Source organism: Dermochelys coriacea, chromosome 7 (genome assembly GCF_009764565.3).
Source record: "Dermochelys coriacea isolate rDerCor1 chromosome 7, rDerCor1.pri.v4, whole genome shotgun sequence".
NCBI lineage: Eukaryota > Metazoa > Chordata > Testudines > Dermochelyidae > Dermochelys > Dermochelys coriacea.
Window position 1 is genome coordinate 107046158 of NC_050074.1, and position 12661 is coordinate 107058818.

At 44.9% G+C, this 12661-nt stretch overlaps 1 protein-coding gene across 1 annotated transcript; it reads right to left on the reverse strand.

Annotated features, from left to right (window-relative positions):
* Positions 1 to 1017: 1017 nt before the first annotated feature.
* Positions 1018 to 4251, reverse strand: HMX3 (H6 family homeobox 3). The gene is made up of 2 exons (XM_038410791.2): positions 3424 to 4251; positions 1018 to 3058 (listed from the first exon to the last, which is right to left on the reverse strand). Exons 1-2 carry the CDS (start codon positions 3752 to 3754, stop codon positions 2451 to 2453), a joined length of 939 nt encoding a protein of 312 aa, XP_038266719.1. The 5' UTR covers positions 3755 to 4251; the 3' UTR covers positions 1018 to 2450.
* Positions 4252 to 12661: the final 8410 nt, after the last annotated feature.

Below are 12661 nucleotides of genomic sequence, written 5' to 3' on the forward strand. Positions count from 1 at the left end.
TTTGAGCGGATCAGCGCGGCTTGCAGAGGAAAGCTGCCCGACCCGAGCACCCCGGCTGCTGCTGCCGCTGCCTGCCACGGGCTGACACCCCCCTCGCTGATAACCTCCCGGGGGAGAAAAGTCCCCCCGGGCTACAGCCATTGCTGCTGCAGGAGTCACCCCACGCAGCAATTCTGGGGGCAGGGTGCTGCTGAGCCAGGCGGGGTGTGCGCGCGTCTGGCCTCCAGTGTTTCGGAGAAGCCGAGAATAAAGCGCAAGTTTCTCTCCTGGCCGCCTTGCGGGGCTCAGTGTCCAGGGAGTGAACTTTGCGGTGGCTGCGGGGTGTCACCGCATGGGCCAAGGGGCTCCCCCGCAGCCGCGCAGCGCGGGAATCCAAGGGCTGCCCCAGCCACATTTCCCTTCCCTGTGGGAAACCTGAGCACCCCCACCCCCTAGCCGCTGCTCCGGGGAACAGAGCATCGGCCACGGGGCAACGCTAGGCTTTGATTCCACCTGGGAGAGTTTTCATCTAGTCCCGCGAGCCAGGATGTTTGTCAAAAGCACCAAAGCCTCCCGGGCTGGCCCTGGGTAGAGAAATGTCCTCTGTCCCGCTCTCTAATTATTATTTCAACAACAGGGAACCGGCCCTGGAAGTGTCGCTGGGCAGCTCCCTTTGATTCGAAGGGCGTTTAAACCCCTCCAGTTCCAGCAGTTACATACATCATCTCTGCCAGAAATATACCCGCCGGGCTGAAGTTAAGAGGGAGCGGGTGCAGCTGGCACACTTCTGTTTTCTAGGAAGCTTTATGACTCCGGGAGGTATCCTGCTACCTACCATACGCCTGCAAGGCCAATAAACAGCGGCAGACCACTCATAGTGCCGGCAGCCCGGACCCTGACAATATTTGTATAAAAGCTAAATTCGAATCCCCCTCCCCGTGATAACAACAGGGGAGTAAGCAAAGTGGTTGTTCATTTAGTAGAACAAGGCGCCCTCTGTCTCACCAGTTCCTGGAATGAGAGCCAGTGGGAGGGAGTGTGTGTGTGTGTGTGTGTCTAACAATAGGAGGAAATGGGGAAGGTTGGAAAGACACCTGTTCTGTCTCATTTTCCAAAGCCACACTTAAAAATGATAAGGAACGGGTTTTATTTATTTTTCCACCACAACATTCAGTTATAACAGTATGGGTTGTTTTAAAAAGAGGATCGATTCCTGGCAGAACTAGAGAGTCAACAAAAACAAACAAACAAGCAAACAAAAAACCACCTTGGGATGATAGTAAACAATTGTCCTACAACAGGGGAGCAGACAGCAGGAAAGACAGAGAGAATGGAGGTGTCCACACAGCACTCGATTTCAGTCTATTAAAATCCACACACCCCATGGACTCTACAAGAAAACTGTACATAATAGCAAATAAGTTAACATTTTTCAAAGATTGATTGTCCTTCACTTAAAGCGCTCAGCACACTGAACCTCTTTTATTTATTTAATCAGGACTAGTGTTTATTCCCCCTCCTATCTCTCTCTTTTCACTTTCCTTCCTTCTTTTTAACTACATAAAGGAACGCAATTATACAATGAAAAAACCTCCTTTCTCACCATTAAAATAAAAGCAGTGCTTCAAGAATTGTCGTACAATATTGCACAGTTCAAAAGTACAATAATTTTTTGTTTGTATTTGTTTTACAAAAGAAAACAAAAGGGTACAGATTTTTCTTAATGCTGCAATACCATTTGAATGAAAGAAAAAAAACCCCAAGGACAATAATAATCCACAATCAATTGTTTTTAAATCTAAACAAATGGTAATAAATAAGGATCACCCAAAGTGTGTATATAATTAAGCATTTCCTTTTTAGCTGTATCTCTTTCGAGTTATAAAGTCCCATCACAGAAACCTAAGGGTACAAAACACGGAAAAGTGACCAGGCAAATTTGAACAAAGGTCTGATTAAATTAAAAGCCATGGTTGGTGGAGTCTTTGAGTTGTAATAGAACCACGAGGATTAACAAGTTTGAGAAAGAAGGGAAGGCATGAAAGGAAAAGAAATTCCATTTTCCGTTTGATTTGGCATATATGGAGGAGTAAACCGTGATCATTTATTTATTGTTGTTTACAAAAATAAAACTAAAGCCACAAAGATCAGCGCAATATTTTGTTCACGTTTACAAAAGATGTAACAATTCTAGTGTTCTCTACAAGTTTCCACTTCAACTCTGGTTTTATTTTTAGGGTCTTTCTCCCCCCCCCCACCCTTCCCCCAACTTCCTAACAACCACCCATTAAAAAAAGAGCATCAAATATTCGCTTGATGAAGTGCACAAATCATTTGAGTACTTACAAAAATTACTGATCATTTACAGCTGCTCCGTTTCCTCGGGCCTCTCTCCTGACCTAGAGGTTTGGTGATTTTTTTAAGCCACCCCCTCCCCACTGCGGCACCAGAAAGCTGAATGGGGTCAGTTCTCAGACGGGTCGCAGGAGTGGTACTGATGTGACTACAGGGTGGGAGTAGTAGACGGGGTGAGGGAATGTTAAGAGGGGCTGGCTGACGGGCACGTTGGCAGCCGAGGTGCCGTTCTCGGCGGTGGAGTTCTCATGGTAGAGGATAGGCACCCGCACTATTCTCTGGGCTGCAGCGTGGCTGAGATTGGCAGCCTCCAGCTCCGCGGCCAGCTGCCTTTTCCACTTGTTTCTTCTGTTTTGAAACCAGATCTTGACCTGGGTCTCTGTCAGGTGCAGAGATGCTGCCAACCCGGCCCGCTCCGAGCTGCTCAGGTACCTCTTCATGTCAAAGGTGGACTCCAGCTGGAACACCTGGCTCCGGGAGAAGACAGTGCGAGTCTTCTTCTTTCGGCAGGGCTTCTTCTCCGGGCTGTCTTCCCTGCCTTTCCAGTCCTCCCCGTTCTCCTCCTTCTTCACCTCCTCCGAGTCACTCTCCTCCAGTATGATCTCCTCGGGGCTTTTCGAGTCAAGCTCCTTGTGGTCCGGGTCAGCCTTGAGCAGGGGCTCCGGGGAGTCTCTGTCCGTGCCCGAGGCCGGGGAGGAGTCTCGCAGGAGAGATTTCTCTGCAGCTAAAGAAAACCAAAACCACACCGCACTTTTGTCACCAGCCGCAAACGCACCCAGGCCCTAGGAACCAGCCTGATGCCTCGCTGCAAACTTAAGCCACAAAGGGCAAAGGAAGAGACGCTTGTCTCACCACGGGGCCTCCCTGGCACCTTCACCTCCCCCCCCCCCCCCCGCCAGAGAGGAGCCTGCTGGGGGCCACTTAACGGTGCCGGGAAAGCAGTTACCAAACCATCCTGTTTTCAGGGGTAGCCGCGTGGGGAGAGCGAGCCCTCGCTCCTGCCCCGGGAGATGAGACACCCAGCTGGGCATCTCTGATCCGCGCTCGCGGGGTCGGACAGACAGACAGACAGACAGACTCATTCCGTACCTTCGGGCCTGGGCAGGTGGCCTCCCGCGGCGGTCAAGGTGTACGGGTACCACCAGGAGGCCGGGGACCGCTCTAGGTAGTGCGCTTGCAGGGCAAACCTCTGAGCCGGGATCTCGAAGCGGGGGAAGGTGAGGTCGCCCACCTGGGAGAGGGAAAAGCCGGCTCCATCCAGAGCCCCCTTGGCGGCCGGAGCGAAGAGCGCTCGGGGCGGCTTGGGAGGCGCCTTGTGGTGGTCCCCGTTGAGCAGGCTCTTGATGGAAAAAGGCGACTCCTTGGGCGGCGGCGGCGGCGGCGGCTGGCTGCTGGGGGTCTCCGGTCCCGTCTCAGGCATCCTCCTCCCGGTCCCTGGCAGGGCAGCGGCGGCTCAGACCCTAAACCAGCCTCTAAGGACACGCGAGCGGCAGCGGCAGCCGCCCCCGGCGCTGGGCGCCCAATGCGGGCGGGGCGGGCGGCCGGGCGAGGACAGGAGGCAGCGCCTCGGCGCACGGGGCGGGCGGCCGCGGGGGGCTGCTCGGCCCGCGGGACACTCAGACCCACAGAGCCCGGGCCCGGGGGCAGCCGCGGGGAGGAGGATCGGAGCCGGGCTGCGGCGGCCGCGGCTGCGTCAACCTGGCGCCGGATGCTAATGATGAAATCAAAATGTCAAGCCGGTGAAATGCGGGGCGCAGACGGCGATTGGGCGCGCACGATGGCAAATGGGATTAGGCGGCCCGCCACAGGAGAGGGCTCCGCGCCGCCCCAGCCCCGTGCCGCACGAGCAGCCGCAGCGGTGGCCGCCGCCTCCCTCCGCCCCCCACCCCTTGAGACTTGGTGCTTTGGCTTCGGGCTCCCAGAGCTCGCCTGTTATTGGCTTTATATAGTCCAATTAGGCAGCAAATGAGGACAGGGCTATTAGCACAAAAGGATATTGGCTCTGCTAAAGCACCACTAGACGCGCAGGAGGCAAATGACACGGATCTCACCGCTCAGGCCACAAACCCCCCCCCCACACACACACACACTTCCTCCTTTCTCTCCCCCCCCCATCTTCTCCTCCCCAGCTGCACAGGTCCCCCTGGCTTGGAGATCTTTGGAAAACGCCGCTAGCGCGGGTAGGATTTGGGGTGGTTGGGGGAGGAGGGGGAGAGGCTCAGCTATGCATTGTCTCTCCTCCTAGAACCATCCCAAAGTCCCTCCGACTGGGAAGAGGGGCACGCATCGCCCGGGGCAGCCCGTGGTCATTCCCTGAGAGAGATCATCAGAAGAACCAAGGCAGAAGGAAGATTAAACATGAATCCAAACAACAATCTAGGCGGGCTGGTTGTCCCACAAATGTATCACTCCCACATAGATCGCTGACCCGCGTCTCCAACATACACCCAGGAACCGAGCTTCTACAGATCCCTGGCCCAAACGTGTCACAGGAAGGTGACGCACCGTTCCGCGGAATGGGGACTATTGTGCCTTCCCACCCAGCTGTGTAGACACGGATTTTAAACCGGTGTCCTCGACTCACCCAAAATACATTGACAAATTGACCTTTATCAATAGATCAGAACGTTGTCTTTAGATTAACAAAAATCCTCCTTTCAGAAAAAAATATTGGCTACAAGTCTATTATAGAGCTATGGCACTTATTATATTAACTATGTTATGTTATTTTAGATAGATATAGATTAGATAGATAGATGATACTGAGCACGGCAACCTGTTACATATAGGGCTAACAATGAGGGAAGCCGAAAAGTCTGTAGTTCTTTTAATACAGGTAATTTGTAGAGTGTAGTTTGGTTTTAAAACACTTTTAACAAATATTTCTATGAAAGTATGATCTGGATTATATACTTTAAGGGTCCTATTTACAGATGATTATCAGTTTGATAGCAGACGCTACACTTTTCCCTTTACGAATATTTCCTAGCCACACCTATGTTCTGAAGTAGAACACAACAGAGTTTGGGACAGGTAGCGCTGTAACAAACCTATTGTCAACGTTTCTTAAGAACTAGGCTATTGTTCGCAATTAATTTTTTACAATGGGAGAAAAACCAGCAACGTTCACACGGCCAGTACTTTTTTGGAAGATCGCTTCTTGTGTTTATACGCCAAAACCAGCAGTTTTTTGTTGACACTTCACTTCAAATTTTGCCCAATGTGCCAATAGCTTTTAACCTGCAGGGTCGAACATTATTTGTCATCTATTTAAATAGTTCAAGTGGAAATGGTAACAAATAGATACGAAAGCTGATCTGGTAGAATCCGAAGTAAACCCCACAGCGTTTACTCCTTTGCTGGGCACTCTTACGAGTTCTTTTCTTTTTTCCCTTTGCTACCTTTGTGTTTGACTTGGCATCTACAACTGGCACTTTTTAAAAATTAAGACCAGATGAACTACATTGTACTTTTTTTATATGAATGGTTAATTTGGAGTGGGATTTTTAAGTTTACAAAATTTGCTGGCTTGATTTCCTATAAAAAAACTTCTGTTAAAATAACACCATTTAAAAGAACCCAATTTTATGTTGTGTTCAGGCATTTTCTGAGCATAGTTTTCTGCGGATTTTCATGAATCTCAGTTACATTCTAGCTTGTGTCCTGAAGATGTTTAAACATAGTTTCCTCTACTGGAATATCTGTCTCGATATTATACGGATATGTAGGTTTTATGAACATACACAGACAATATTCATATAAATGATATTGCAATAATCTTTCCTGCAATTAGAAAGCAATTAGAAAGCTTCTGTACCTTGGAATCAATGATGCTATGCTTATTCTGAGAAACTCCAACAAAGTTTGCCCCACGTGTCCATTCGATTTCAAAATACTGACGTCTCGTCATTGTAATCTTCTGTCCAGCAATAAAAGAATAAAATCATGATCTGTGTATAGTGACTTTTTTAGAATAAAATACATCATTGATTCCACGGGTTGGATGCATTCAGTGCTAGTCCGGAGCTCTAGTCCACCAGAAAAAGTTGTACCTTTGATGCTTTTAGTGAAAAAGACTTTATCCTTACAGACTCAGAATCTGGGGCAGGGAATTACTGGACCGGTTGGTATTTTGCCCTCACAAGGATATTTGATGTAGTACATCTAAGAAATGTAGACATTAAAACTACGTGTCAGGACACCTCTATTTTTGTATATACTTCCCCTTTAGATTGACCAGTTTATTTCTCAGGGTCTTTGCAGCACATAATGTCTGGTCCCCTATTTCCAAAGCGTGCAGCTCCTTCACTTTCATTCGATGATGTCGTCCTGATTGTCCAACTTTAACGTTGGTATGGTCTCCTCCTGGGAGAACAGGTCAGAAGAAAGAGAAAAGCTGCAAGTTGTCTGTACATATTACCTCAGCGTCCCTCCCGTCACTCCGGACCGAATTCTCTCGCTTTAAATGATATTTCAAGAACTTCGGCTCATGTGAAAAACACTTTTTCTTTTTCTTTTTTTTAAACAAAAGCCTTCTATGACTGTTCCAGTCCCGCTTCAGCTATCTCTAGTACAAAACTAAAGCGCATAGCGCCCTCTGTTGGCATCCCCCATATTTCGGTAGCAACTCCAGTATGAGAAACAGAACGGAAGCAAATCCATTGCTACTTTACAAGGCTATAAGGGGGAAAATGTCCTTCTCCAAGATCCATCTTAATTCTATATTTGTAAAACCAGCACAAGTTTTGTGTACAGGGGACAGGAGAATTGCATCAGCACACGACTATCTCATTTAAACTGAGCGTTTAAAAAAGACCTCTGCTAGAAGAGCACTACACTGGGCGGACTTCGCTTTTAACGTCGTGAATTCGATCAGAAGGAAGAAAGTGCAGAGATCAAGACAGTTACGGTCCCGCCTTCAGTCGCACTGAATTGGCCCCTCTTTATAAAATATGGCTGGTTGAACGGGGCGAACTGTGTTCAGAGGCATTGCAATTTCTGGCCTTTGTTCCTAACAGGAGTCGTCTTGTAAACATTATTTCATACTGTCAGAATAGGCCTCACGGCCGGAGTGCCAAGCCTGCAACGACACAGCAGAATGAGAATTAGGAATAGGGTGTGTGCCCTGAGCTAAAACAGGCCTTTCATCTGAAGATGTAAAGGTTTTGCAGCAAGTAGTGCATTTATTTTCCCACGAGTTCTTTGAAAAGCCTTAACAATACCTGATCATCAGTGACTTCTAACTGAGAACAGGGAGTGAGAAGTGAGAGAAAATACAGGTTGTATTGCAGGGGGGAAATAGTTCTAGTTCTTTCGCAGTATATGCCAACATTGTGTGAAAGCAGATTAAAAAGGACTAAATAAGGAATATCCATGCACGCAGAAGTGGGAGGTTGAAGGGAAGAATATGTAGGGAGAACTGCATGTATATAGAACAGGCAGGTTGAAGGGAGGATATGTAGAGGGATATAGGTATAGGCATAAACTGTGAATGGGAAATACAGTGTAGACAAAAACATATGGTACAATCAGAATGTGGATCAAGATTAATAAGGAAAAACAAATACTTTATTTTAAAAAAAAGAAAAGGAGCACTTGTGGCACCTTAGCGACTAACAAATTTATTAGAGCATAAGCTTTCGTGAGCTACAGCTCACTTCATCGGATGCAGTGAGCTGTATCTCACGAAAGCTTATGCTCTAATAAATTTGTTAGTCTCTAAGGTGCCACAAGTACTCCTTTTCTTTTTGCGAATACAGACTAACATGGCTGCTACTCTGAAACCTTTATTTTAAAAAGAACTAAATCAAATTCTCTATCAGTTTTGTTTATCATACGGGATATGCCAATCTTATGTAGGAAATAGGGCCGACTGTCTACAGCACTTAAAGGACAGGCTGTCTCTGCGCTCACCGGCAGGCAGCATGCACCGGGTTTTCTTTGTCTGTCTTTTCCCAGCATGGGTATCAGAACACAGCAACTGGCTAGCTTGTAGGCTGCCAAGCAGCCCCGACAGTGAACCATACTCTTGTCTCAGAGCGCCTAGGTGCAATGGTGATGGGTGCATGAAAATAGATGACCAAATAGAGATAAAGCAAGTGCTGGGTTTTGGGGTGTGTCAGGCTGAACAATGCCGTGGGAGAGGCTTGCCATTTGACTTCATCAAGAGGTAGGGCACATGTCTGCTTATGGCCTGAGCCACCCAACCATTGGGACCAGATTCTGGGCCCTGCATTTTCCATTATACTTGAAAGATTTATTAAGCACAGAATAGTATCGATGTTGCCCAAGCTGCCGAGAAAAGAATTACCCATGTGGGTTTTAGACTGGTAATCTGATATGGTTCTCAATTCACAACTGAATCCATAATCTGGATTAACATTCTGAAGGAAAAAATAAATACAAAGTATCCCACCCACTTAAACCAAGTACTATTCTGAAAATCTGAAATAAATGTGAGGACCTATAATGAACATCTAGTCTGGCATATAAGAAGAGGAAAATCAATTTTTCAGCTGTAGATTCGAGAATGGGATGGGTGAGGAGGAAGATGTTTCTTTAAACGATTCAGTGACTCCAAAATGTAAAATTCCTTTTCCTGGGTCCTTTCATTTTAAAAACTAATCTGACTCATTCTGAATCTAGCTTTCATTGAAAGTACATGGAACAAACAGGTATAACCTTCCTTTCACAATAAGGAGCTGTCCAGCAATGTGAGTTTTTTAAGCAAACTCTTGTAGCCAGGGACAGCCTGAGGATTTATGTCATCCCTGGAAAATTTGGGGTCTATAAACGCACAAATGGATTACACTGATCCAGCAATGTAATCTTTTCATCTGCGACAGCTACAATCTCGAACAGATATTCTTCAATTTATGTAACTTTTTTCAGACCATGATGAGTGATAGAACAGAATGGGAATTGCTCATACAGCATGTTGCAATAAATGCTGCTCTGGTATTACTGAGTTATGTGCTTGTAACAATCATGGTAGGGATAGAACTAGAGACAAATTTAAATATCCAATTTAGAGGGTTGCACCGTTGCCCATCACGGTAGTATCTGAATGGCTTCCTCATTCATTAGACTGGAACTAATGAAGTCCCCAGTGAAAATGTATATTACATTTCTTGGTCACCTATATATTATATAGTTTGGCCCCTGTAGTTTCACTATAGTTACAAAGTCCTGCAAATAAATGACTGCATTCAGAAAAAGTCCCAAGATAGATACAGAAATGACTAAACTGAAAGGCATATCTGCGGAAGGAGAGGGGAAGGGGATGCCAGCAATTGGCATTAGTTGTTTATGAGCACCTTCTGTGCACATAGGCATCTTTTTCACTTAAAGGCAGCCTGCAAAAGGGGAAGGCGGACGGCGATACAGGCTTATGCCCTTTTTTTATTTGTTTCTTTGGGAAGGCAGCCTGGCAAGTGGGGTGTTTCCACCTTCTGCTTGCTTTTCACTTTAGAAATCAAGTCTGATCGCCCCTGTGTTGCTGGCAGTGTCCCTCAGATGACTAAAAATGTGGATTGGGTGCTCTCTCTGCTCTTAATTGAAAGGGCAGAGGTGCTAAATCTGTTACAAAGGCTCCCTTTTCCTCAGTGTTTGAGTTAAACAGGTTTCAAAACTCCCCATCCAAAAGAGCGTTTTAACTGGCTGTACTAAAAGGACACCCCTTCTTATTCAGTTTTTACTCCCTTGGTATAGAGTCTCTAAGGTGCCACAAGTACTCCTTTTCTTTTTGTAAATACAGACTAACACGGCTGCTACTCTGAAACCTGTCATAATTTTACTAGTTCTCCAGTTGTCCATGAAGTCTTTCAGGGTAGATGAGACCTGAATTATTAATGTAAAAAGCAGGGGGACAGACTCCTCTGTTGTTGTCGAAAGAAACCTTGATCTTGCAGTCCTCTTTTATATATCATAAAGAAGCAAAAAAAAAAAAGTACATCTCCATCCTTTTTTTCTTTTCCCATTTCAGGTCTCTTTTGTTATCAGGCTAAGGAAACACCGTTCTTATTTTTACATCCATTACAACAGGATGTGGGCACAATGGACCCCATCGTCAGCCAGTGTAAATCAGGGTAGCTCCATGCGTCACCTAATTTTGTTTATTTAATTTGTGTTTCTAGAACTGGATTGTTATCATTGTGGTTTAAATACATAATCATCATTTCATTAGTGTTTCCATTCAAAATTAATTGGCTAATCTACACATGAATAACTTGTGTAACTGTGATGTTTGCAATAGTTGCTTGATGTGATTGAGAGTAATTGCTTATTTTTAGGTTTAGCCTTGTGTTATACTGCAAAGTGATTTATCTGATGGTTTGTCTTATCCAAATACATTCTCTTTTTTGTGGGGTTTTTTTGTTTGTTTGTTTTTGCAATTTTATTTTTATAAAGAAACATTTCTGTAGAGCCATGGAACATGTTTGCACCATGTGATTTTGAGATTACATGTTATATCATCTTTGCTCTATGATGCAGTACTATAAGCCATACCAACTTTATATGTTTGGAGAATTATCAGCTGCAAGATATTCTGGGTTAGTCTATTCAGGTTCTTGTACCACTCTCACCACCACAGTATCTGAGCATCTTCAAGAAGTTAATTAAGTGATCTGACAAACATAGGGTTTGCTCTTTCTCTCATCCTCTCCACAGTATGTGTGTGTGTGCAGTAGAATATTTTGAAAGTTATTTTGTTTGTTATAAAAGGGCCCATGCTGCTTTGTGTTTCTATTAGAGAAAGCAAGTTGGAAGAGTGCAATTTAGACTTGGAGACTTCTTAGCTCCTGTGGGAGTTAGTTCCCCCACAGACAAGCTTTGCCTTTGCAGTAGAAAGTTCTGTTTGTCAGAGGAATAGAGTTGTTAACCATGGGCCATGCCCCAGACCACTTACTGAAGAAGCATAACACTTGCAGGAAGAGTTGTAGGATTAGGCTGGACCAGACTTGCATTTAACATTCTAGTGCATCTGCCCAGCAGTCTGATATAGCAAGGTATTTAAGCAGATGGCTAACTTTAAGCAGGTGCTTAAAGTAATGGAGTGCTTAAGTACTTTGTTGAATTGGGGCCTACTTGGGTGGCAACATGTCTGTGCAGAGACAGAAGAAAAGGGACCAGGAACACAGAGAACAGTTGTTTGTCTCTGTGGGTAAATTATTCCTCCAGCATGGGCAGACTAATTTCAACCTTCAGCAGTCATCTATAATGGATACTTCCACCGTCAGATACATTTTAAGGCTGCCTCTTTCCTTATTTTATCTGAGCAGCAAAACCCCCTTCCTTAACCAAAGATGGATCAGTGCAGGCTTCAAACCACCACCAAAGTCTAGGGTGTTTTATGATATAAACATTACAAATGGTAGCTCTTATTTATTTATTGCAAATTGTTAAATAATTAAAGGGGATATTTTAAATTGCAGTTATATACAAAATCTTCTGTATTTGTCAGTTCTTCAATTGTTTCCTTTGTAATATCCAACTGGAATCAAATGTCAATTACCAGCAAAAGGAAAGCAACTTTAATTTCAATTAGAATGTTTGGTGGTGTAGAATAGTTTAAAGAGTTCATCAGCATGAGTTTGGGATAGATGCATTACTCACGAGTGTAGAATTCATGAGCAAGTTATTTTGGACATCCCACTCCACTATGATTTGTTCTGTGTTTATGCAACAGAAGGCATGAGAAAGCTATTTTAAGAATGCTTTAGAGAGTTTTAAATTCTTATGTTATTTAACTTTTTCTCATATTCCTTCATCAATAAAGCCAAGTGCCTTAATCACTAGGAGTCACAATGTCAAGGGCTCAGAATGAGAGAAAAATTAAAAGTAGCAAATATGAAACACCTCCAAAAATGATCTAAAATAACCTTTCTATCCCTACAAATGGAATGACTTTACAAGTCTCACGTCTCAGACCTTTCCAGGACCTGAAGTGACCCACTGGAAGGCTAACAGCTCCCTTCAAAATAGGATAAAGTTCTCTTTTCTAGCCCTGTGGGGTTGTGAGAAAACAGACCTTTTAATTTCTGACACTTTTATTTATGGAACCTGGGCTGAACTTGACCTGTGCTGGTCTTCAGGATGGAGTAATTTTTGAAGGAAGGAGAAAACATTTCTAGGTGGGTTTATTATTGTAAAATGCCATCCGTCTGAAGCTGCTCTGTGGTTTGGAGTGTGACACTAAGTCCAGGAAAAAGGGATTAGTAGGCATGTCATATGGTCTTAGCATATTATGTATAATATTGCACAGGTATGAGGAGGTGATATTATGTCAGAAACTTATTACAAGTCTGCACAGCTATCCCCTCCCCAT